The sequence below is a fragment of the Oscarella lobularis genome, chromosome 10 (assembly GCF_947507565.1).
Source record: "Oscarella lobularis chromosome 10, ooOscLobu1.1, whole genome shotgun sequence".
In the NCBI taxonomy this organism is placed as follows: domain Eukaryota; kingdom Metazoa; phylum Porifera; class Homoscleromorpha; order Homosclerophorida; family Oscarellidae; genus Oscarella; species Oscarella lobularis.
Window position 1 is genome coordinate 141,695 of NC_089184.1, and position 24,633 is coordinate 166,327.

General features: G+C 42.9%; 7 protein-coding genes across 8 annotated transcripts; 2 read left to right on the plus strand and 5 right to left on the minus strand.

Moving 5' to 3' along the window:
• Positions 1–112: 112 nt before the first annotated feature.
• On the minus strand, positions 113–5,359 carry LOC136191979 (serine/threonine-protein kinase ULK4-like). 2 transcript variants are annotated; one of them, XM_065980425.1, is made up of 29 exons: positions 5,196–5,359; positions 4,881–5,120; positions 4,493–4,829; positions 4,375–4,444; positions 4,109–4,294; positions 3,910–4,057; positions 3,724–3,784; positions 3,459–3,667; positions 3,282–3,407; positions 3,123–3,230; positions 2,993–3,073; positions 2,870–2,944; positions 2,729–2,815; positions 2,564–2,677; positions 2,442–2,510; positions 2,266–2,393; positions 2,078–2,211; positions 1,842–2,020; positions 1,744–1,795; positions 1,593–1,693; positions 1,369–1,541; positions 1,234–1,326; positions 1,132–1,180; positions 982–1,087; positions 709–932; positions 554–655; positions 417–500; positions 283–359; positions 113–228 (listed from the first exon to the last, which is right to left on the minus strand). In XM_065980425.1, the coding sequence occupies exons 1-29, from the start codon at positions 5,331–5,333 to the stop codon at positions 180–182; spliced, it is 3,600 nt and encodes a 1,199-aa protein (XP_065836497.1). In that variant the 5' UTR covers positions 5,334–5,359; the 3' UTR covers positions 113–179. The 2 variants fall into 2 exon arrangements, with proteins under 2 accessions (XP_065836497.1, XP_065836496.1); XM_065980424.1 differs by having other exon boundaries at positions 2,993–3,076; positions 5,196–5,358.
• On the minus strand, positions 5,358–10,520 carry LOC136191981 (nuclear pore complex protein Nup133-like). Its single transcript, XM_065980427.1, has 34 exons — positions 10,433–10,520; positions 10,162–10,375; positions 9,900–10,109; positions 9,777–9,848; positions 9,601–9,729; positions 9,510–9,547; positions 9,386–9,461; positions 9,278–9,331; positions 9,173–9,222; positions 9,062–9,123; positions 8,955–9,007; positions 8,805–8,898; positions 8,687–8,746; positions 8,548–8,636; positions 8,387–8,494; positions 8,172–8,328; positions 8,010–8,119; positions 7,726–7,832; positions 7,563–7,665; positions 7,394–7,513; positions 7,216–7,339; positions 7,090–7,169; positions 6,957–7,042; positions 6,829–6,911; positions 6,654–6,781; positions 6,562–6,601; positions 6,392–6,516; positions 6,207–6,339; positions 6,098–6,159; positions 5,982–6,038; positions 5,853–5,936; positions 5,733–5,800; positions 5,595–5,680; positions 5,358–5,540 (listed from the first exon to the last, which is right to left on the minus strand). Exons 1-34 carry the CDS (start codon positions 10,495–10,497, stop codon positions 5,380–5,382), a joined length of 3,288 nt encoding a protein of 1,095 aa, XP_065836499.1. The 5' UTR covers positions 10,498–10,520; the 3' UTR covers positions 5,358–5,379.
• Positions 10,521–11,483: 963 nt separating this feature from the next.
• LOC136192561 (tetratricopeptide repeat protein 37-like) lies at positions 11,484–18,710 on the minus strand. The gene is made up of 43 exons (XM_065981208.1): positions 18,610–18,710; positions 18,414–18,557; positions 18,267–18,361; positions 18,146–18,218; positions 17,979–18,098; positions 17,819–17,923; positions 17,622–17,763; positions 17,430–17,576; positions 17,288–17,384; positions 17,183–17,239; positions 17,060–17,132; positions 16,922–17,011; positions 16,810–16,866; positions 16,706–16,752; positions 16,531–16,657; positions 16,395–16,474; positions 16,082–16,342; positions 15,948–16,032; positions 15,868–15,899; positions 15,718–15,818; positions 15,561–15,663; positions 15,414–15,506; positions 15,176–15,353; positions 14,999–15,128; positions 14,889–14,950; positions 14,785–14,841; positions 14,665–14,733; positions 14,532–14,606; positions 14,339–14,483; positions 14,194–14,287; positions 14,062–14,145; positions 13,764–14,015; positions 13,520–13,709; positions 13,422–13,468; positions 13,297–13,369; positions 13,177–13,233; positions 12,877–13,123; positions 12,647–12,816; positions 12,346–12,599; positions 12,243–12,300; positions 12,054–12,190; positions 11,879–12,005; positions 11,484–11,822 (listed from the first exon to the last, which is right to left on the minus strand). The coding sequence occupies exons 1-43, from the start codon at positions 18,697–18,699 to the stop codon at positions 11,751–11,753; spliced, it is 4,797 nt and encodes a 1,598-aa protein (XP_065837280.1). The 5' UTR covers positions 18,700–18,710; the 3' UTR covers positions 11,484–11,750.
• A 28-nt stretch (positions 18,711–18,738) lies between these two features.
• On the plus strand, positions 18,739–19,751 carry LOC136192564 (calcium and integrin-binding family member 2-like). The gene is made up of 7 exons (XM_065981211.1): positions 18,739–18,819; positions 18,872–18,906; positions 18,960–19,068; positions 19,127–19,274; positions 19,333–19,439; positions 19,491–19,579; positions 19,642–19,751. Exons 1-7 carry the CDS (start codon positions 18,751–18,753, stop codon positions 19,664–19,666), a joined length of 582 nt encoding a protein of 193 aa, XP_065837283.1. The 5' UTR covers positions 18,739–18,750; the 3' UTR covers positions 19,667–19,751.
• Positions 19,551–22,094, minus strand: LOC136192562 (biotin--protein ligase-like). The gene is made up of 8 exons (XM_065981209.1): positions 21,810–22,094; positions 20,985–21,757; positions 20,701–20,936; positions 20,576–20,646; positions 20,373–20,527; positions 20,202–20,316; positions 19,938–20,151; positions 19,551–19,889 (listed from the first exon to the last, which is right to left on the minus strand). Exons 1-8 carry the CDS (start codon positions 21,970–21,972, stop codon positions 19,709–19,711), a joined length of 1,908 nt encoding a protein of 635 aa, XP_065837281.1. The 5' UTR covers positions 21,973–22,094; the 3' UTR covers positions 19,551–19,708.
• Positions 21,980–23,065, plus strand: LOC136192169 (TNF receptor-associated factor 6-like). Its single transcript, XM_065980689.1, has one exon. The coding sequence runs from the start codon at positions 21,980–21,982 to the stop codon at positions 23,063–23,065; it is 1,086 nt and encodes a 361-aa protein (XP_065836761.1).
• LOC136192563 (N-acylethanolamine-hydrolyzing acid amidase-like) lies at positions 23,014–24,584 on the minus strand. The gene is made up of 7 exons (XM_065981210.1): positions 24,368–24,584; positions 24,162–24,317; positions 23,943–24,104; positions 23,834–23,893; positions 23,642–23,776; positions 23,376–23,582; positions 23,014–23,330 (listed from the first exon to the last, which is right to left on the minus strand). Exons 1-7 carry the CDS (start codon positions 24,560–24,562, stop codon positions 23,121–23,123), a joined length of 1,125 nt encoding a protein of 374 aa, XP_065837282.1. The 5' UTR covers positions 24,563–24,584; the 3' UTR covers positions 23,014–23,120.
• Between the last annotated feature and the right edge of the window lie 49 nt (positions 24,585–24,633).

Consider the following 24,633-nt stretch of genomic DNA (forward strand, 5'->3'; position numbering starts at 1 on the left):
CGAAGATATCGAACGACGTTCGACACGCGAATCCGTCCCGTATGCATGTGGTCGCATTTTGCAAGAATATCGTCGATAACGGTCTGTTCGTCGGCCGCTGCCGCTGCCATGGTTTCTCGCGAAGTTATTCGATTAAGAACGTCCCCGGATGCCATCATTACACACTACGAATAAATTCTCTATGTTAGTTTCTTCATAATTTCGGCTACTAGGCGGTCAAGCGATTCGCTATAGAAACACGGCTTCTGTATATGTTTTATTTAGTCTTGGGAGTCCCCCCACCTTCTCTGTGTTTTGCCCAAGTGATCCTTCACGTTCTTTACAAAAGATTTCTTCCTGCTGCTCAATATAGACGGTGCCTAAACATAACTATTTAGAAATTCAGCTCATCTCAATCACCGCCAATTTTGATTGACTTCCAAAAGTTCTCTTATGACTTGAAGTATTCCTAATTGACTTGCTTCGTCTTTCCACATCGTCAAAGCGTGCAACAGAACATCCTAGACATCACTATTATATCAACAAGTAGACGCATTAATTAGGAATAGAATACGAGATCTTTGCTGTCCACGAGTGCGTGGCATTCGACCGAATAAATTGAAAGTAGAGCCTGCAGACAGAAAGAAGCGCTCTGAACCGTTTCCTCCTGTTGAATCTAAGATAAAATTTTAAAAACTATATCTATGACATCGTTATAAATTTCCATACCAGACCAACGAGACTGGGTAGGCATTCTACTAGAGGCTTGTGATAAAAACGCTGTTCATTGCTAGTGTCGGTAATTCCATCGCAGGCGAGAAGAAATTGAAGTTGCGCGGTCACGCAGTCGATGACGTTCACCGTAGCAACCCAGGCAAAGCTCTCCTGCTCTTTCATTTCACTTTGCTCTTTAGTAAGATGCTTTATTAGGGAAGTTAGTAACGAAAAAAAGTCTACAGGACGATCAAGAGACATTGCGTTTCTATTCGTATCATTTCTTACTTCGATTGCTAAGCAAATTTCGATCCAAGTGACTAGAGACGGCTAAACATTTAAGAATCATCACAACAAAAACCGTTTCCATTGATTCCGGATTTGAGCTGCAATCCTAAAAGGGAAACGGTCCACAGTGCAAGAAAATATATTCCTTACCTCCATTATGTTCATCAGAGAGTCGATAACGTCATTTATAGGAGCGATTCTGCATACAAAATGACGTCATAGACTCTCCAGACAAAGTCCAATCAAACTTACGTAGGCAACCATTGCACAGTTTTGTCTACAAGTACTAGAAGAAGTTGCAGACCAGCCTGTCTTATTTTTCTTTGATTTAGAAGCCCTGGTAATCTGAAAGCAATTAGCGAAATACAATTACGTAAGGATTCTCACTGAGAAAGTAGCGTTGAATTGACAAAGGTGTCTAAGAGTTCGACTACTTTTCTGTCACTCAATTGCAATAGCAACTGGACAGTTTCTTCCATTAAATTGATCGAAATAAGCTTCCTATCGTCACTCGCAGAGTCGAGAAATTGAGCGAGAGCTGGTAGAATTTTTTTCGGCATCTATTGGAAGCAGAGAACATAAGAAAAAAAGTCTAACCTCTCTTAGCAAACCATGTAATATAATTCTTCTAGGAAAGAGCCTGAACTAAGGAATGCGAGAGAAGACAAGAGCGTATTAAATGCGCATTCGCATATATCGTCAGGCGGCAACACTACGAGAAGAATGCGCCAAAAAAAAGAGAATATAATATACAAAGCAAACCTGGATTAGATCCCAATTCCGTGAGACCACTGTCAATTCCCGCAGAATAAAACTAAAGAGGAAAAAATGATACAATATGTCAAATATCTCTATTTTACCAGCAAATCTCCTAAATTTCCTATGAAAACGTCATTTACTACTAACGCCAGTAGTACGTGACTGCTGCAAACGTGACTGACAATCGGCAACAAAGGAAGATTCGAAGAAATTTGACGAAGTTGAGAATTCGACGGGTGTCTTCTTCCGTGAACAGAAGACAAACACTTCAATATTCCCTCTAAAAAAAATAAATAGCAAATAATTAAATCATCAATAGCCAATTTCCTGCTGCTACCAAGTATCGAAGGAATAAGACCGGTTACAACAGACACAGTGAAATTCAAGCAATCAGACAAATACGCTAGCCCCTCATCATCCTTTTTCCCGGAAACCAATCTACGATGATCTCTTTCAATAAACAAAACTAATCTACGTGCAAAAGATAAATACTTAGTATATTAAGATTGACTGCATTCATAGTACTTTGATTGACAGCAGTCTAGAAGCGTTTCGGAGCTATTTTGAGCTGACAAGGCTACAGTCAAATAAGCCTTTGCTCTTAGAATTGGAGACGGGTTTTCCAAGAGAAGCATGACATTACGTAAAAATTCCTACGTATCATTTTATTTCTATGTTAATTAGGCTAAATTCTTTTGTACTTCGTTCAAGAGAAGTTTTCTTACGGACATATTTCTCGATAGGAGAGCGTAGCAAAAAGTGACGACAATCTGAATAAAAAAATTCTAAATTTGTGTTCCATACCAATCTCCTTCTAATTTACCTGTTGAATTTTCGACTGGGACGACTTCAATAAATTGACGATGGGTTTAACTCCGATTCTTTCTAAAAGACTCTGTCCCAATAAAGGCGAGTAGCGAATCAATCTACAGAGCGCCTAAAGAGCCCCAATTTCACGTATAATTCAAGATTCGACTGTCATACTCACAGACAATGACACAAACTTAAGTGAATCGACGCTACCTTTCACGTAAACGTTCCACAAGGCAACAGACACGTCTTGATTAGCAAAAACCTAAAACCCGTTAATAAATAACGACGCAAAACGACCTCATCAATTTTCTCTCGCCTCAACGTGCCTCCCACTCGTCGTCGTCATATTATCAATAGTTTTAGCCGCGTAAATTTGCACAGAAGGTGCGCTCTTAATTAAAACACCATTACTCTCGCGCTAACACGGAAATAAACCGACTTCGTCTCGCAGACTTCGTGTCATTAGACTATACGCTGATTGCGGAATTTCCCAGCGAGGTAATCGTCTCCCTTCTCGTTCCTCCTACCGATACAAAATCGCATAGATCATAAAAATACTGTCTAGCTACCTCGCTTGCTACGTAGAACATGTATTCACCAATCGCCGCTATTAGTGTCTGACGCAATTGAACGTTTTTTAAGTTTTCTCTAACGACTTCCGTCAATGTCAGTAAGAGCTTTGATTCAATAAGTCTGATGTTCGAGTCTTAGAGACAAGTCTCACCTACCTCGGATAAATTAAGATCTTGTGATATCAATGTAGCGTGTCGAGCGAGATTCCCCAAAACTAAGCAAAGCCGAAACTTCAAATCCGACGTCTGGCCAGATTTGAGCACAGCCAAAATTCCTTGTATCTGCAGCAGACTCATTAATTAAACAAATTCCCAAAAACCGTTTTTTCTTACCAAAGGCGAATTCACGATATAATTCGCGGCATCGGCGTCCTGAGAGAGATGAACGAGATAAGCAGCAACGTGAAGCTTCGTTGCCGGTGACGTCACGCTTCCGACGCTCTTTCGAGAACCAGCTGATCTAGAACCAAGTTGCAATGATTGTTCTATCGCTGTCAGATGAACGTCCATGACGGATTGCTTGATTTCCTTAAAATCCTTAACTTGAAGCGACGAGAAATTAAACTTAGATTCTGTATAATTTTTTTCTGCTACAAACTTGCTATGGTTGAAAAGGGTAGAGCCTTCGATTCCCACTTCAAAACAGGGATTTTATTCATCTAGGGGAGGAAAGGGATCGTGAGAAAAGACCCACTAGCGCGCTTGGGGGGCGTGGTGCACGCCACTTTCTAGCCGCGCACCACGCCCCCCAAGCGCGCTAATTTTTTTAAAAATCAGTACATACTTTATTGCTACTAAATATTGGAGAAACCGCCGAATCGGACGAATGATAGAGAATATCTTCAAGTGCCTTGGATGAATGAACAATCGACTCCTTTTCCACGACTCGCTTTGCGTTCTGACATGACGATTTCGCTGTAGCCGGACGCGCGCTAATAAAAATACAACAATTAGGTGCACCCCCTAGAAAATTCGTACTGTACCTTAGTGAAAAAACAGCGTCGCGGTGTTGCGGTTCTGGCGCCGTTTGGACTCTTTGACTCGTGCCTTGTAGCGTGAGTGAAGCGTCGACGTTTCCGTTGGCGTTATTCGCTTCAAAGCGGGCGAATGAGTTCAAATCGAAAGATCCATTCCAGAAAGGATGCGAAAAGAGATCAGGCCACAGTAGTCTGATAGAGAAAAAAGTCAGGCAGCCTGTTGTCCAGGGATACGCGCGCGCGCGTTAGGGAAAACGTGATTATTACCAAACCTCTTATGGGAATCCTTAATCAGAAGCGAAAACGTCAAATCGCAGAGTTCTCGAGAAGGTTTATCTAACCCTATAGGGAAAAATTCATAGAACGAGAACGAGAAAATCAATTTTTTACCTTTCATTATCTTTATTTCATCCCCCAGCGTCCGTTCAACAACCTGCGCAAAACTCTGCGCAAAAAACGGCGGTTCTCCACAAAACATCACATAGACAACGCAGCCGAGACTCCACGCGTCCGATGCCGGCGTGCAAGGCTGTCCAAGCAGAACCTCCGGCGCCAAATAGAACGGATCGCCCGGCAAATCCTCTTCGACGACGCTTACACTATCACTACTCAATGCAGCCAAGCTAGAGTGAGTCGAAATCCAGGGGGGAAGAGATCCTTCCTCCAGTGGAAGTAGAGTGCGAGAAAAATCGTAGAATTTCAAAACCCCATTCGTATCCACCCAAATCTAAAATTGCAAATAATTAAATAAATAAAAAATTGAATGTTTTTGTTCTACTTTTTTTGGACTGACGTCTGAGACGACTAAGCCCATGGAATGAATGTAGCTGAGACCGGAGACGAGATGAGTGGCGAATTGGCGAATAGTCGACTCCGGTAGAGTGCCGTCTTGCGTGATAATGTCGTCGAGTGTGCCGCCCGTGCACAGTTCCGTGATTACCCACATGTGATTGTCCGTTTCGTACCATTCGACGAATTGCACGACGTTCGCGTGGTCCAATGCATTGAGGACGCGAACCTGACGGGGGGAAAGTCGGAAATTCGTTCGTTTCGTTGCTCGTTTAGGCGTTTTTCGCCGTTTTCGCTTCCTCACCGAGTTCGCGACTTCTTCTTTCTTCGTTTTCTCCCAGCACTGTATCGCTACGAAGTCGATCGTGCTCTTTCGACGTCCTTTATACACGATCGAATAGGTTCCGCGCTGAAGTTCGTCGTAAAGAACGAAATTTTCCATCGCAGAGTCGGGAACGTTGCGATATCACGTGGTTGCATATATGTATTTAATCCTCGTCATCAGTAGTAGTCGTCGTCATTCCCAAGTCATCATACATGACTCTTACGAGATAGAGAAATTTTTCATTGTCTGCCATACCAGATTCCTCCATCTCTTCCGTATGCAAGATTCTTTCCAAGGGCGGAACGTAACTTTGTAAGTCCAATCCTAATACATCAAAAAAGCAATAAAATGAAAAATCAATATCTCTTAACACTGTACCATGTAGCGATGCCAGTTTGCAAATGCGATAAAATACCGTTTGCCTGATGAGTTCTAAGGGCTCCGGTGCATCGGTACTAGTCCAACTAAATCAAAATATCAATTAAATTAACCCTCTAATACTCCAATCTTCCTCACAACGTCTTGTCTCGTAAAAGTGCTCTCGACCAAATAGAGAATATAACCTGTGTGACGTCACATTTGTCCTAGAAAACTCGTCTGATATGACCATAGAAGAAGAGGTATCAAAAGTCATACCGAATCCAAATAACCAACCAAATCTTGAGCTTTTCGAAAATCCAATTCGCCAGCAGAAGGATTCACTTCTTCCTTTGTATAAAGCTAAAAACAACGATCAAGAAAGAATAATTAAATGAATTCTCATACGTCTATGAGTTGGAGAGGATTAAGCGGCGGAGCAGAATCAAGATTAAGACTAGCACGCTAAAAATTCAAACGTTATTTTCGAAAAAATAAAATAGCGATACGTATGACTACTATACCTCTTTCACGTCATCAGGAAGATTTTCCTGGTGCAAAATCACGTCAAGTTGTGAATCAATATCTATAGGAACAAGTACAAAAAAATAGCCTGAGGCATTGCGAACTTACAATCAAGTTTCTCATCGCGTTCATCTACTTCCTTATCGGATGCAAATAGGGCAATTTTAGCAATGCTTAGCAGCGTTTTCTTCTCAGAAACCGTATCCTTTTCAGTAGCTAATCCCGAGAGCACGTCATGCGCCTATAGGAGAAGAAAAATTGACGTCAATCGCGCGCTATTATTCGCGACTCACTCGATCAAACGATCGAGTTCGTATGTGGTGAAGCGACGCAAGCTGAGGATACGAATTCGAGTCAAGAAAGTCGGTTAAACGAGCACAAAACTCGTCAGGAACGTCCAGAAGCTTATCAATAAATCCTAGCGGGAAAATCAAAAGAGAAACAAACGCCCCAAGTCCCTCACCTTCGTCTATGTACCACTGAAACATAAAATCAACGAATCCCTGTAAAAAGAAGTCAAGACTCGCGCGCGATCTCTCTATTCTCTCTCTCTACTTCGTCCTCATATTGTTCAGCGTAATTGCAGAGTCGTTGTTTGTCGTCAGCGAAAAGGCGCATCAGTACGGCGAACTCCCGGTATTTTTCGGCTAAAGACGCGGCTAAATCGTCCAGTCCATGATCAACTAAATACGTTAATGATTTCGTTAAGAAGCGTCGCGTTTTTGCAAACCTATCGGCATAATAGTCATCTGTTTTCCTTGAGAAAATTTCTTCCGAAGCTGATCGACAAAAGGATCGTCGAAATCGATTTTTCTAATTATTAATTAATTAGTAATTATGTGGAGCAGTGACACCTACTTGTAGAGTTCAATTTGCTGCATGTAGCTAGTCAAAACGACGTCAGCAAGACCAGCAAGAGTCCAATAATAAATCGACTCAGAATCCTAAATGCATGAAGCCACTAATTCCTTAAGAAAAGACGAAAGCTTACTGCAAAAGCCTGGCGATATTCAATAAGCAACATAAGCTGCTTTGTGAGAGTATCCCTAATACTTCCATCAACCTCAATATCTAGAGAACAATATATACGTATGCGATGATTTTAGCGCTACTTTACCAGTCCAAAAAGCAAAACGTGGGCCTAGGGCTTTGAGTTCCGCCGTCAAAGTCGGTGGAAGTGCGCCCAGGCCCAACTGACCGGCTTTAGCCTCTCTATGAGCCAAAGCACCGTCAATCATAACCTAAAAGCACGCAAAGGCGATGCAAAAAAGCCCCTAGAGGACGAACAAACGTACTTTCTGTATAGAACAGGCTGTCTCGATGAGAACGCTCGCTTCCTCGGGAGCCAATCGCGTATTGAGACGATTTCGCTGCTCGTCGAAAATCCACGAAGCGACGAGATGAACCGAAGACACCTAGAGCAAAAAAATAGAACGCGCAAAATTCAAATAATCTCCAAATAACATTTTTGTAAAAGAGATCGACTGCCGTGACGCTCGAGTGCTGAGACAAGTTCACGTGTTCGTCTAGTACGCGATCCAGCAGTGAATCAATCAATTCCACGTGCCTAGAGGGGAGAGAGTTTGAACTGGGGTAACCATCTCCCTCCCGCGAGACAGTGACGAACTCATTGTGCTTTTTTCGAAGTTCTATAGCCGCTACGACTTTTTCTTGGTGTTCGCATAGCGCAAAAACGGTGGGAAGTCGACGATCGTCCACTCCGACAACACGCAACTAAATAAATAAGTAATAAAAAAGATTTTAATAATACTCTATAACCAGGAGCTATAAATAAAATTAATTGAAAAATAATTATAGGTATCATTACAAAAAAAAGCAAGACCACAAGAGATTAATAAATAAGAAAATAACCCAACACTAGTCGTATTTCGCGAGATTCATGCGCATTACGTGTGGAAGAAAACCGGCGTCGGAAAGGAACTGCAAAAAGAGATCGTGCACTTGAATTTTCGAGCGCAAATGCTCGAATATAATGACGGCGGATGACGAGGATAGCACGCCTTCGAAGAGGAAAAATACCTAAGATTCTACGACGTTTACGCGCTTCGCTACTTGATGATGCTTCGGCCCATCGAGGATCCGAGTGTGGGGCATCGTCTATTATCTCCAAACTTAGGCTAATCACTGCCGCGTCGAGTACGGACGACATCGTTGGTCCGGCGCGTTCTACAGCCGAATGAAGGTCACTGGCTATGGTCATGACGTTCGTCTTTTTTTCAAAATTTCATGCGTTAAGTGACGCGTCGTTTTTTGAGTGTGAATCTTACTTTGTTGTCTTCTTTTTGGCAGTATAAAACGAACGCTTCTCTCAGTTGTTCGAGAAAGTCGGCACGCAATCGAATAGGTTTGGGTTTTTTGGCAGAAAAGGGCGTAGCCTAAAAAGAGAAGTGCTCACAAAAAAAAATTCGAATTCTTACGCGGAGCTCACCAGTTTTAATGGCATTGGGCTTTCCCGTTCATTCAGACACACAATACTGTGATTCTTTGTCAAGAGAAACATCTTTTCTTGACAAAAGCCTACAACCTTAACGTCACCTTATAAAATCTCGTCATTTATCGTTATTAACCTGCGCCAAAAATGACGTCACTAGGCGCAATTTTGAGACTATCAGCCGGCTTAGAAAAGCCTTGAGTAATCCAAGATATACATGATTAGATGTCAATATATATATATAATATATATACCGGAAGGAATCCAGATTATGTGTGAACCGTGAGCAATTACGTCATCATTGAACGCGGAAAGATGATTGGGTTCTGTCTCTCCAGCGTGGAGTTGCTAAGACAACGAACTCACGTCTACGTATAAACTAAGAGACCCAATGGAAATCCTACGTTTGAATCAAGCATTTCGACAGAGAGAACTTCCATTGATTCATCCAATCCCACTTCACGAATTTTATAAAATTAAAGGGGAAGCGAACGAATGAAAAATTGCTTACCTAGGCAGCTGATTCGCTCGTTCAATTCGGTGAGGGTGGAGAGCAAAACAAACAAGCGGTTACTGGGCAAAATGTCTGCAATTCAATAGAGAGAAAAAGAGATAGCGTTACCAACTGATAACCATGTCTAGAGCTGTCAGCTGTTGAACGTTCTTATCACTCTACATCAACAAAGGTTCCCCCAGACTTCATAAAATCATTGACTGATTGCCTTACGTCAGCAGAAAATAAATTCTGTGCAATTGAAGCTGTGGAAAAATCGGAGACCATCTGAAAAAAAATCATTAATAAATATTACAATTGATTTTGCGTAAACTGACTGACTTTATTTTCCGTATTATTTATCTTCCAAGATTGGATTTTCGTCTCGCCCAAGACGAAAACCGTGTGAGCACCATCTCTAAAAGAAATCATATTTATGTAGAACAGACCCAAAGTGTCATCATACCCATCAATATCTTTTAAACAAGAAATAGCCTGAACTCTCTATAACTCCGTCTTTATCACAAAATAGCCCCCCAAATTATCAAGATACTCACCTCTCCTAATGACGAATGAATTTCCTGACTAGGAGTGCCGCCGCCAAATAAAAAGGAAGACACTCGCCGACCCAATCCAGCAATCATGCCCTGCGAATTCACTTGCAATTTCTCCGACTCAATACCGACCTTTAATAAATAATTAATTAATTAAATTAAAAAAATAATTTCTCTACCGAATGCCCTTGAAAATCAAGTCGAACGACATAAACGTATCCAAGCATTGTTCCAACAAAAAACATATCAGCCTAGAAAAAAGGTTCTTTTTGGAATATTTAGAGAGAGAGACTTTGACTAACTTTGAGTGCAACTACTAGGACGGTTCGATCTCCACTCTCCATGTTGAGCTCCGTGACGCACGTCGCTTTGGTGCTACGCACCACGTCGGCAACGTAGTGAATTTTTCCGTCAAGTGACGACATCAAAAGACCAGTGAATGCATTTCGACTCGAAATTTCGACGTGATTCGCCGTCGAGAGATCGTCTGGTAACGTCAGCGTGCGAACCGACTAAAGAACAGGCCTAGCGATGCCAAAACGAGGCGAAATTGTCGATGCGTACGTGAGGTTTTTGACTTATGTGCCATAGAGCGAGTCTTCCTTTGGAAACGACTACGCAGTGTCCCGATTCGGTGAATTTGCACGATGCCGTCGCCGAGCCGTGTCGCACGTCGACGAGAACCTCTTGAGCGGCGGCCGGCAACAGGTCTAGAGCTTCGAGGCAGTAGAAATCGGACTGGCTGAAAATTCGCGATGCTTTCGCCGTTCTCAGTCCGCTAAAACGGTATTCGCTCGCTCAAAGACGTTTCAGACGGCCTCGCTGACAAGCTTACCGCGCCGTCGATGCAGATCTTAGAGAACGGCGAGGCGTAACAGCTTCTCTTCGAGGCGTGTACATTTTTCGTCGTCGTCGCTTTTCGATGACCATATATGGTTTGCACGTGAGGAACACCTCACCCGTATGTGATCACGTGTTTGCTCTCGACCAATGATGGCGTTTGCTGACTCGGCGGGCCGTTCAAAGGCATCGCGCAGCACCGATTTCCTTCAGTTGCGGCCGAGGGTGGATGCGTCGTGGATCTCTGCGTCGTTTTCCTTGACGGATTGGCTCGGGGGAAGACAAAAGGCAAGTCCTGGATCGTCGGATCAGCGTGGCCCACGGGTAATTCCGTGCCGGAGCCCCTAGGCAGGGCGATGGGGGGCTTATGCCTCGGTTTACGCACTGGGATTTAACGATCGCTAAAGTCTTATTGTTGCCAATAAGCACGGCTCACGTTAGGCACGAGTGAGCACGGCTTAGAGGGGGTGTTCAACCATGGCCTGGTTGCCGGCACTTTTCTCACCCGATGGCACGATTAGACCGAGGATGATCTGGCCCAGGAGAATTCGATTCGGGCATTGCACTGCCTTTCCTGTCGACTCCTACAAACAGCAGTCAACCGCTCTCCATCTCGCAAGCGCCGGTTCTTCTCAGCGGAAGACATACCGAAGCGTTTGGTACCACCGCGCCGGGGACTTCGGTATCAGGGGCCGTCTCTCATCCAGGCGGGTACTGATCGGGGTGGCCGAGGACGTCGCGACTCGCCCTAAATTTTTGGAACGGGTGGCCATCGCTTTGCGGTGGCTGCCTTGAGCTACGAAGCGTCCGAACCTCCGCGCGGTGTAGCTCGGGTAACGCTAATACGGACGCACGCAAAAAGGTACGTAAAACGACGATTTGGCAGAGACTAACTTGTTTTTTTTTTATCTAGGAGAAGGAGATCGAGAGTCACGTGAAGACGAAGATCGAAGAAAGAGTCCATATCCGTGCTCGCAAGACTATGTATTTTTATCGTATAAACTAATAAATACAAAATTTGTTCCTTGATTTATCCAAACCGCGCGCGCGATCGAGAGACCTACGTACGCACAGTTCCAACGCTCCACCGTCGAGAGACGTCGCGCGCAGCGCGATCGACGCTGAAAAACGTACGGTAGTTCCTTCTGCACGGGTTCGCTGCGCAAGGATTAGACAGACTCGATCGAAGAGCGTCTTATCGACATAAATCGTTGGGTCCTCGTTCTATTTTCTTGCCGAATACAGCGACGAACAAACGAGCGAAATGTACAATCATTTGATATCTCTACGCTGCATGCTGTACAAAGTCATGTCTACAAGGAAACCAAACTTGACAGGTTTGCTGATCCCATTTCTTTTGCAGCAACAGCTTCTTCAGCTATCGCCTAGAAAAGAGAAACTCTGAGTCGCGTTTGCTTGTCTGCAAGACAAGAACCTCTACTTTTGCACGAGAGACTGTCTCCTTTTTGGAAAGCAGCACTTTTATGAGATAGTACTTGGCTAAGTAAGTGACTCCTTGAGGAACAGAGTTCAAATGCAACACATTATCCAAGCAACGACGAGCACCTCTAAATTCAATTCAATTCAATTACGTGACAATTCCTTTATGCACCCACCGAAAATTTTTTCCAATGTAATGCAGGATTCCCTGAAAAACGTAAACCAAAACGTTCCCAACGTCCAGCTCCTGTACTTTGAGCAAACACTCATTTGCTATTCCAGGCCAACCTTCTTCAACGCAACTAGGATCAGCCTATGCAGAGATCAGTGTCAAAAAAGAAAGTAAAAATATATGATTTAAATACCAGACAACATCTGAGAGCAATCCAAGCGGTCATCAGCAAATTCCCAATCAGTTGTCCCCTAAATAAGCCTACTAGCTAAAAATTGAAAGCACGTTTTTCAAACCTGGAACTTCGTGATGCCTCTATGGCCTGTTGCAGACTTTCTTTGGCAGCAAAGAGTTGGAAGTTACTGATGTATACGTCGGAAAGCAACTCCCATGGCCAAATTTGCAACGTCTTTAGAGCACACACCAAATCTCTCAAATTTGCAAGAGCTTTGGACGAGTCTTCCTCAGATGAATTAAGAAAGACAATATAGGATAGCCAGACTCGAAAAGGAAGTCCCAGATTAGGCCGTGACGAGTAGAGTTGAATAACCTATTTAAAAAAGCAATAGATACAATATCAAAGTCTCCACCACGCACTTGTTGTGCTAAGTAGGCTGCTTCCTTCACTTGACCGCAATATATTTGACTTGCAATCACTTGATGAGTCGCCCACTGCTGCAGCGAATGCAAGGCATTGAATTTAGATTGAAAAAGTAAAGGTAAGTCTTTTCCTGCAGCGAGCTGAAGCTCCTTTGATTCCAGTTCAACTACAACAAAGAAAACAGCGTTGACTATCACTAAACATTAGCTGGTACAATGCGTGTTGCCTTTGGACTGAAGCGTCTTTGCTATTTTAACAGCGAGAGTCGCTAGCTGCTTCGCAGAACCCGATGCTTTGTTCGCGGACGAGAATAGAGCAGCACTAAAGAGAGCCCACGTCTTGGCGTTGCTCGGATCGGCGTGCAATGCTTTCTGCGACGAACGAAGGGCCTCTTGGCTCCAGTGGACATTGCGTGGACACGCCAATCGATTGCCAGCTCCCACGGCACCAAGCGAAACAAGAAAAGGAACGTCCTAGTAGAAAAAATATCAAAACTTCAGGAATCTCCAGAGCGAATTCAATAGACCTCGGATACTCTGTTTCCGCTCAGTCTCCACGCGCTCACAGCGGAAGAACTGACAACCTACATAGTTCAGAAACCCTTCTCAAAAAGTTTTACACACGTGAGGTCTATAGAGTTTTTTACGTTAGACTTTTCTGGATAATATTGGGCTAGAAATTGAGATAATAGTTTCCACAACTCGGCTCTGTCTGGATAGCTAAATAAAATTAAAAATTGATTTAAGCTTGGTGGTTTTTAATGTCAAATACTTGTGAATGGCTTCATTGACGCACTTCTTTGCAGCTCCTAATTTTCCCTAAAGAGAACCTCAGGGTTATGACGCTAAAACGGCGCCAAGACAACAAACCTGGAGAACGTAAAGATTCGACGTCATAAAAACGATCTGAGCTGCCAAGTGCTCGTCTTTCTCTCGCCCCGAATCTCTCAACTTGATCAGCTCAGCCAAAGCGGCTGAAGCCAGAGTGAAATCCTTCGACATCAAACCCAACGAACACAGTCCCAAAATTCCGTCAACACAAGGAGGCGACATTTGAGAACTGCATAGATAAATATTTAGAAAATATTTAGAGTAGCGAGCGATTTATTATTGCCTTCGGAATAGCAACGATTTTGATTTGCTCTTGTCTTGGAGCGCGTACGCGGTGATTCCTAAACAGGCGAGTGCCGCCGATTTATCGGCTTGAGAAGACGCCAGTTCTAATGCTTGTTCATAGACTTTGTAGCAGTCTCTAAGTCGATTGGCTTTAAATAAAGCCAGAGCGAGAAAAGCGACGTCGTAGACGTCCGATAGAGACGACAACGTGTTGAAAAGAGCGATAGACTGAAGATGTTTCCCAATAAAACTAAATAGAAAAATTGAATTTAGGTTATTAATTAATTAATTATTGCCTTAGGCTTCTGGCATGATTCGCTATAGCAATGTCTAATTTGCTTCGATCTGTGACATTTTCTGACGAAAGTAGTTCAACACACCTAAGAAGTTGTTATGAAAAAAAAAGAATAATAATCCAGTCACAGGACTTTCTAAATGCCGTCTCCGCTTCTCTGTGTCTTCCCTGCCTCTCTAGCAAAATACCGTACATATTGTAGGCACAAGAGTCGTCATCCGTCGAAGCTTCGCATAGAGAAAAATACTCAAGGTCACGACTTACGAATCTAATCAAACCTGTGTATCTGGCAAGACAATCAGACGCCCTAAGAACGGCCTTATCATCGGCGTCACTTGCTTCACTTTCTCCAGGATCGTTCACCCAAGATTTCGCGGCCAAAGTCGAGCAAACCCAGTGAGCATATCCAATCTGACTCTCGGTCTACAGACGCACTAATAGAGAAGAAAATAATTAGATTATTTTATTTACGTGGACGCCCAATTCCGTTGTATGTCGAAACAAGTCCATAGCATCTTGATCACCAATGCCTTCGGCAATTAAAGCCTTTATAAAACAAAGGATGCCATGCGTGGAGATAAACTATATCTCCACGCAAACGTACTTGACCTATCCACGCGGGAACGTAGTCTGGATCAGACGCCTGCCCTTTTTTGAAAGCTTCATGTGCCAACTAAGAAAACGAATGGCTAATACTGGTTCTGTTCTAATTATTCAATTCAACCTTCTTGTTGTCGTGACGGAGATAGAGAACTCCCAGATTTGTCCACGCTATTGCGTTCTAAAACAGAAGTGAGATCTTAATTAATTATTTAATTATTTAAAAACCGTTTGCTGCAGCTGTATTGATTTAATAAAACCGTGCTGAGCGAGAGCAAATTCACCAATTGCTAGCAATTCCAGTAGCGCCACAGATAAAAATTTTCATTTTGACTCACTTGGATGCATTGAAATCATCCCAAGACTATTCCAATATTCACTGCATTCACTGTCCAATCTGACTGCCTTTTGCAGAGCTTGCAGAGCCGACTGCAGAATCTTGCTCTTTTCAGCTTCCTTTCTAATAATCTATCAGCAGTAAATAGCACGTAACTTGGCTCTGCATTTGATCTTACTTCTTGCGACTGACAGTATAAACTTATTCCTAAATCGTGCCACAAAAAGGCGCCAGTTGGCAAAAACTGAAGTCCAGTGGCGTAGGCCCTGGGAGCCAAGCAAAGCAAACCAGTCTTTCCCGATTTTTCATCAGTCGAGCAATTCTCGGGTAAGAAGTTCACGGGAATAGATATTTTTCTGTAGAAGCGACTTACACTGCAACTGATGTGTATACATACATACAACCGTGGCTCTCACCCTAATGCGTTTTTAGAGATCGAACTCACTGCCATGCAACAGTCACCGACGAGTTTCCACAGCGAGACAAGCTCGCTTTGCTCGATCACGGCTCTTTAAGAGAAACGATCTTACCTTAGACAAAATATCTGTCAAAATGCACTCAACCTCGCCAACGTTTTCAACGCTTTATCAACGCAACTGACGGCTTTTCCAACGAACGCGGACATGAGCGCATTTCGAGCTTCAACCAAGAGACTTTCAGACATTCCTTCGAAATGAGAATCCTAAGAAAACTCTCTTGATTGATTAATTAAACGAATACCTTTAAGTGCCGGAACGTAAGACGACGAAACGTCGAGTATTTTTTGAAAATCTTCAACGGCTTCTCGTGGTTCATCCATGATACGTTTCAGCGTAGCAATCCTATATAAATACCTTATGCAAAGAAGTGTTTACCAGCACGTTGCCCTACCTGTACAGACAGTAAAGGCAATTTGAATCAAGCTACAAAAATATTATAAAAAATTTATTTAATTTTTTTTTCTCATGTACCTCACTGGCTTTCATAAACGCTTTGATAGCCGCGGCGTACGCACCTCGGCCTTCGTACGCATCCCCAAGCCGTTCCCAGCTTTCTCTATAGAAACAACTGCTAGAGAATAACTAGTAGGTTTTTTCTTTCTCACTTGTTTTTCGGATCCGCTTTTGTCACGCTTTGGAAACTGACGACAGCTTCGTTGTATTGATTCATTTCGAGTTGGCGAATACCCAGTTGAAACCACGCCCATTTGGCTCGTTCTGGGGAATTTTTTGACGCGATTTTCTTGTAGACTTCGATCGCTTCTTCCGTCTTTCCCATCGATTCGCACAGACTCGTCAAACGTTTTCCGGCTTCCACGTTGCTTGGATCCAAATCGATTGCTTTAAAATAGCAACGACGTGATTTACTGTATAAAATAATATAGTATTAACTATTGACAACAACATCTATGAGCGAACTTTGTATCATTGAATGTTTCTAAGTAGCAATGACCAAGATAAAGAAACGCATCCGAATAATAGGGATCTAATTTAGCGGCCTAAAGTGCACTCTCTCCGTCTCAGAATACTGATTAGGCAATTTTCTACTGTATACTTGCAAAAAGTGAGCAAAGCATTGATTCTTTCTTGCTTCACTTGAACCGTGCAACAACCACAAAGTCTTCGCCGAAATGAAGAAATACGTAGACTTCGAGTTGCACATAGACAACGACAAGTCAATTCTAAACTAGAATATCAAAAAAACAGTAGAACTGTACGCGCAAAAGTACTTGTCCTTTGCAGCCTTGAGACAATTGGTAACCAAAAAAATTTCAGCCTTGTTATACATAATACATCAAAAAATCTAAATTTCTTAATTAATGATTATATCTACCTGAAGAGCGAGCAGTTCGTGGCTGTTCAAATGCTTTTCTGCTAAGGCATTACATATCTAATATAACGTATTTTAACTCGCTACTACTACATTGTTATCAGTAGTACAAAACCTCGTGCGCTTTCGCTGAGTCTCCGCTCAGCAGAGCGCAGCGTGCCAAGCCACAGCCACTCACCAAACACCAAGGGTACGTTTTATGAACCTATGTACTCTCATTCTCGGATACGAATACATGTATAATAATATCTACTTCAGTATAAACTTCGTGAGCCACTGGTAGAGATACTTCACCCATTCGAAAGTGCGCTTGAGCTAAACAGAGGCTACAAAAAATTACCTGATTAATTGCCGTGATAATCGGTGGCATAGCAACCGTAGATGTTTAGTGAGAAGATGATAAAAGTACTGATGTCGTGATGAAAGTCGTAGACCTAAACGAAAATTTACTATTTGTTGGAAACTTTTTTTTGTACACTTTCCTTTTTCTGCTACTTCGATTACAAGCGTATTTTCGTGTTTCGCGTCGTGTAATGAAGCGATAAGACACAGAGCTTCAATGCTTCTTGACGAGTCCACTGTATATATGTTATATATTGATGGACATTAATGTAGTGTATGACCTTCTGAAAGTATTTCTCCGGCTTTTTCAAGATTTCTTGCCACGAGATTCATGTGGCATTGACACAACTTAACCCACGGACTTTTCGAGCCCAATCTATATAAATCCTCATAAGTTGCTACAACGCTTTCTGGCAGTTTCATCGCATCTAATTCAAAAGTTAGCTGAAGAGATAATAAAAAGTGATGCCTACCCAAATTTTCGTGGAGATAAAATTGACAGAGAATTTCGAGGGGATACAAAACATCCGGAAGTCTTTGCCTCATGGAAATACATTCATCTTTCGTTTGGGAAACGAACTGGGTCACCTCATTGATATCAGACACATTTTTACACTAGATAAAAGATCTTAGAAATTTCAGTTCAATTTCTCAATGATAGAGAGGTCACCTGACATTGGTGTAGCAGCTCTCTGATATACATTGTTCCAAAGTCCACTTGCTGGTCTTTCTCCAAAGAATCCGCCTTTGTTAGTTCAGCCAAAACATCAAGAAACTTCCAAGAAAATAAATAAATAATTAATTAATTAAAAGGCGATTACACGTGATACTTTCGCTCGTTCTTCTTGCGATTTGCTATCTCGCTTATTGAGCCCCATTGCCACCAAGCCAATCCACTTCAATCTATTTTCTTTGTCTTTTGATGCAAGACTGTGCCAACATTCAATAGCCTGCAACATTTTAAATAAAACCTCATTGATTCTATTATCTATGGTACTTCGTTTGACTGCTGCAAAGTTCGGTACAAAGAGCCCTGTTTGGCTTTGATTTCGACCCACTTTGCTACCTCACTAATATTTCATTTTTTAACGAAAGAATTCAAGTGTACTAATATGCACTTTTCATTCAATTTTGCCAAGTGGTCATAGACACTCAGAAGTTCGATTTGAAAATCCCGATTTTTGTTCTCCTTTTCGAATAGAACTGCTAGACCCTGAGAACAAAAATTGACGTCATAAAAAAACATCGTCTTGATATCAAACGACCTGCCACGCCAATGGCGAAGTTTCGTCGACTTCGACGGCTTTTTTGAAGGCGGCACGCGCCTGATCCGGCTGATCCATCTCGCTCGCACATTTTCCAACGAAAAGTAAAGCGTTGTAATTATTTTTGTCCAATTTTAGAACGGCCTATTCCCGGAAAATGCCTAAGACGTCGATTCTACTAAGAAAAATGTTCAACCTTGCAATGCTTCAATGCATCCTTGTATTCCTTTTGCCGAATTGCTTCTCTAGCAGCCTTGAGTTCTGCTTTCGCCTCTTTGGACGACATGCTCGAGTGGCGACCACGTGATTTTTAGAGTGCGTTAGGCTTGTTTACGCGATGGGTGCGACGAGTTCGTGCGGCGCCGTAGACGGCCCTCTCGACAGAAAGAAACTAGAAGAGTATCAGGTAGGTAGAGCGACGTCGTTGAAGGAGCTGACCTCTCGAATTTGTCGCGTAGAACTGCACCTATTTCACGCAAAGGGAGATAAAGAAGTGAGAATTCCACAAATGAACTTACAGGGGAAACGCCCTTTATGTACACATAGAATTTTTGCAAAATTCAAGAGATTCATGGAGAATTGGAATCAGGAGAAAGACGCGACGAAAGATCGTCTACCTCATAGCAAAATGACCCAATTTCTGCCAGAACTCGAAGTAAAAATTAGACAAAAAAAACGTATACTATACTATACTTACCACGACGATTCGTTAGAATAATCCCTTCAGTAAACGCATCTGCACAGTTTTCAGCAGCGATCGAACGGGAAATCTGTCATTTGACGATTTCCTCGACATGATGTCAGTGTTTAGTGAGGCGGCTCCACGAGACTTAAAGGCTACGTACGCTTTTAAGATATACGGTAGAGGAAACTGAGGTAGTAGTTGACAAAAGTTTGATGAGAAGCTTACTTACTTCAGATTTCGATGGAGATGAGTATTTGGATGCCAAAGATTTGGATGAGACACTCAAGATGCTGACGAAAGGAAATCTTGAACCGAATGAACGGGAAACAGTCATAGACAAAGTTGCTCTTTACTAAAGAAATACACAAATATTACTTATTATGTTTTCTAAGGTATTCAAGGAGGCTGATCTAGATGATGATGGCAAACTCTCATTTATTGAATTTGAGCACGTGATCGCAAGAGCGCCTGATTTTGTAAAGTAAGGTCTTTCGTTCAAAATTTTTGATTTTTTGCTCTAACTGCTTCTTTTCCTCCCCTTAGTACTTTTCACATAAGAATCATTTGAAGACAACGTATTTTAATATTTTTTAGTCGTAGTCATTTGTTTTTATTTCTTATAAGATACTAAGCCTTTGATTGCGTCAAACGTATTATCATCAGGTCCCACTGTAACTACTTCACCTGACTTTTCATCCCTAATTTGCAAGTAGCCGTATTTATCAATGCCAATGACTTCTCCGTTGATTAAAACGGGATTTTCTTTGACTTGATATTTCACAGACTGGCCCCTAAAAGCCAAAAATATTAATAAATAAAAAATGAATTCGCTATTGTACCCATGTATCCAGTATTTATAATAGAGTGGTAGCACACTGGCTTCGCCTTTGATGGTGTAGTCTTCCAGAATGCGTTCAAAAGCGTTGAACATGCGAGCTAGTACTAATTCGACGGTCAGAAGATCCAATTTCTTCCCCGTCTCTCTGCAGTACTGCTCAATGATATCGTTCACGCATATTGTTGGGTTGCTGTTTGCCACGTTGAAGCCACACCCTTTACATAAATACAAATAGAATTCGAATACAATTTGATTATCGTTCTACCAATAACGCATTCATAAGACCCGTGAGATGCCATAGATGTAACCAGTACGCCTCCCAATTTCAAGACTCTTCCGTAATAGATATCATTTGGCCATTTTATCCTCAAATCAATATCCTACAAGTGAACACTCAATTCAAGATCTCATACATACTATATAAATTTTTTTCAACCTCATAGCCGTCTAGAGAACGAATCGCTTCCACAGCAGCAATGCACGCGAGGTGCTGCAAAAATGTGATTTTTCCAGCAAAGTCCTTTTCAATGCGCAAATGAAAAGAGACCATCATGCAGCCTTCAGGGGATAGCCAAATATTTCTTCGTCGACCTACGCAAAAATTCAAATAGATTGTGTCTTTCAAGTGCTCACACTTGCCTCTTCCCGCCGTCTGCACCGAAGCGACAGCTGCAAAGCCTTTGGGCAGTCGAGCCATCAATTTCAAATTTCTACCACCAAAAGAAGACGTCAAATCAAAGTTGGCAGCTAATCAACATTCGTACCTATCAATCAACGTTTGCGTAGATGATATGACGGGTACATAGAGTAGCGCTCGACCCAACCAGTCACTCTTCAGTGCACCGATATACACGTCCCAATTGAAGCCAAGAGACTCGGGTATCATGGAGCAAAGGACGACAGGAAGCTTCTCATCCGTAGCCTGGAGGCCACTGCGATTAACTGTATGAAACTCTACACTAACTTCACCAGGAAATACGCCCTGTAAAGTCTCCTGTACCTATACAAATACTTTAGTACTTGGGCACATATGCATACACTGACTTACTTGAGGTAGACAGGCTAGATAGCCAATGGATAGTTTAGGCGGATGACGATGATGATCACGTTGAGCTTCTATGCCAACTAATTCAAATAATTTCACAAAGGCGTTAAGGCGAGCAGAATTCGATTGCTTCAATTTAATAAAGACGTCTGAATCGCCAATTAGAGCCTGACCCGCTTCCAAATCGATTCTCGCCAGAGAGATAAGGGCTACTCCAGTATTAGCACAAACTTTAACGACGACGGGTTGAGATGACTCGATTAATTCGGCGATAACAGAAACGTCTCCACTAAAGGAATACGAATCGTCTTTGGGATCATCGACCAAAGAAGAAAATTCTTCGACGCCATCTGAAGAAGAAGGAGCCAATCTAAGTGACTGACACGTCATTTCTTTTCGTGTGAATGAGAAAGACGACGGTGAGGAAATTCCCCCGAGCTGGGAAGCGAGATTCAAGCCAGCCATTCCAAAGCCAATGGCTTTGCCTCCATTTTTCACATATCGACCAAACGATTCGTATATTTTTGTTAAATTTTCCGCTTTCTGCTGCGTTTGACCGGCAACAATAAGCAGGGAGACGTTTTCGGCCCACGGATTTCGCTCTCCCAAAATTTCGTCGCTGCCCAGCTCATAGAGAGCGTATCGAGACAAACAGTCGGTGACCTGGGCAACGGTGGCGCAAATTTGTCGATATTGAGTTGCATCGTCGTGGGAGTAGATCACGATATTCGGAGGTTTGGGATCAACTGACGACTCTATTGACATTCTGGTTCTTCCTGTAGGGAACGCGATGGTTTCCAACGCCTGAAATATATGTACATCAATTACCTAAACGCAAACAACGAATCGCTTGACGAGATTGCAACGCAGCCTTCCTAACAAGCAACATCCATTTGGCCCTATCCGGGGGGTTTTCTTTCCCGTATAGTCTAGTCCCCATGGTCGACGCCGAATTTATCGACGATTTGCCCGAGAGGCTCCAGTGTTTCATATGTCTGATGGGTCTAAAAGATCCTCAACTGACAAGTTGTGGCCATCGCGCGTGCTCCGAATGCTTCGCTAAGCTTAAATTTCGTCGCGGAAGCACGATCTCGTGTCCCGTTTGTCGTACGGAGACCGATCTATTTCTGGACACGGCAACAAACCGCGAAGTTCTAGATTTACCAGTCAAATGCAATCAACCGGAATGCGCTTGGACAGGAGAGGCAAGGGACTGGGAACGTCATCGTGACGTAAAGTGCAAGCACGTGCGCCTTCCCTGCGCGAGTTGCGGCGACAAATTCCTGCGTTCCGATTTGAATTTTCACGAGCAATTTCAATGTCCCAAACGAAAAGTTCAATGCAAGCGTTGCCAAATAGAACTGATACACGAAAATGTGAAAAATCACTGTGAAACAGAATGTCCCAATGCTCTCGTTCCATGCCCCCAACAGTGCGGAGAGTCCTACCTAAGATGCAAGATCGATGAACACATGTCATCGTCTGGGTCTTGCCCTATGTCAATTATTGAATGTTCCTTCCATTATGCTGGTTGTTCCTCTATGCTGAAACGGCAATCACTTGACAAACATCTCCAGGAGAATGTTGTAAGGCATCTCAGTATGCTCAGTACGAAATTTCAAGAGGAGCTCCGCTCTATTGATTTCACGTACCATTGGCGTATCAGGGATTGGGCTGAGACATTTAACATGACGAAAACTGAGCATAGTGTAGAGCTAAAGAGCGATCTTTTCTATATCGGACAACCCGGGCCTAACGCGATGCTGAAGCTCACGTTGAATTCTGATATCAACGAAGTGGGAGTCTGTCTGATTCCGACAGAGGGAAAATATGACTTTTCAATTCCGTGGCCTTTTCAAGCAACTTTTTCTATTGCGATTGTAGATCAGCGAGACAATGGACGTGACGTCGTGCAAACAATGACAAAGAAGACTCTAAAGGAGAAGCACCCACACGCTTTTATGCCGTCACACCTGTCCGCCTCACTAGCAACTGGATTTCATAGGCTCATCAGCTTTGATGGACTCAGAAATTTCATCAAAGACGATTCTATTTTAGTGAAACTGACCGTCTATAGGTGGTAGAATACAAATCCTCTAAAAAAATACACAACCAAAACAAAACGCAACAGTAATCCAATCAGATACCATAGACAATATACGTAGTTATTTCTCCTTGAGCTGGATTCATCAGAGCTGTGTACGTAGTGTAGTTGTTGTTCACCGGCTGCCTGCCCAATACCGTAAAAATCCCGTTGAGAGAAGCAGCGGATTCCCGTCCCATGGCATTCATGAACTGAACCCCATAGGAACGACGATCATCGAAAGAAGGCGGAGACTCCCAATGATCCTAAAGGAATCAATAGGATGCGGAATTGTAATCTTTTGTGCTTACGTAGTTCGTTTCCAAAATATACCAAGATTGGACGTTTGAGTGAATTGTTCCCAAGGACCATAGATCGCGAACGCTATCTCGATCTCGCGTCATCACGGCCCCTTCACCTGGTTTCGTACCGGCAATGATAAAATACGCTGGAGCCATCACGTCGCCTTTTGATAGTGCACCAATAGCACCAGCATACGTACTTTCCTCTTCAAACACCTAAGAGACATAAGAGACATAGAGTCTTTGTTTTTTTATTAATAATTGTCTCTTTATACCTGTCTCAATTTATGAGTGACAGCAGATGCTCCAAAAAGGGCTCCACTCAGAATATCCACCAGTGTTGATCCACCCAGAGCTCGCTCGTTAAGAGAGACGGAATACGCTCCAGGCTTAACCGCAGTCATAACCCCCTAAGACAGAAAAATCACAGAAAAATCTTAGAAGAAGAAAGAGATCCGTTTTCTTACCACGTAGCCTGCGAACGTGGTAGCCGTGTAGAGCAATTTCCCACCTTTGTGAAAATTCACCTACAAAAGAGACTCATACCGAAAAAAACGAACGCTCATCTTCTCGTACCAAAACGGTGAGATTTCTCAAATAGTTCGGCATATCCCAATCCATATTACGTCCATGAAATAAGGAATCGTTTTCGTCGACAGCAACGATGGACGTGCACGCCTGTGGCGTGTATTCATCCCCGATAGAGCCACCCGTCGTATTGGGATGACCAGGTCCGAGCTGCGGCGACATCAAAAAAAGTCAAAGTCAATGCGAGGGGTCTCCACTATTATTTACTTTGCGTAATTCGTAAGCGAAGTTTAGGCCGACGATGTCGCCAACTGGCAAGCCGACTGCTTTGGCGATGCCGCTCATTTCTTGACCGTATTCGCCGAGATATTTGTTCAATGCGCCCGCTACAGTTGCGATGATTTGCGCCAGACGCGGGGAAAGCTGTGGAGATGCTTTTAGAGTTTTTCGTTCATGTGATATAGATTTCTTACGTCTTTTGTCAGGTACTTGACGAGGAGGGAAGCGGACGACTTATAGTGGCTGCAAATCTCGGTCCAGCGCTCTTCTGGTGGCAAATCCAGGCTGATGTTGTACGTTTTGGCTTTCACGTACTCAACGAGGTTTGGAACAGGTAAGCTGGAGACCGCAGAAACGGCCAGAAGCAGAGCGAACACGAACGTTCTCATCTGTGTTGAGTGAGTGCTCGCAATAATACGGGAAGGTTTAGTCACGAGACAACGCAACTCTAAAGCGCGCC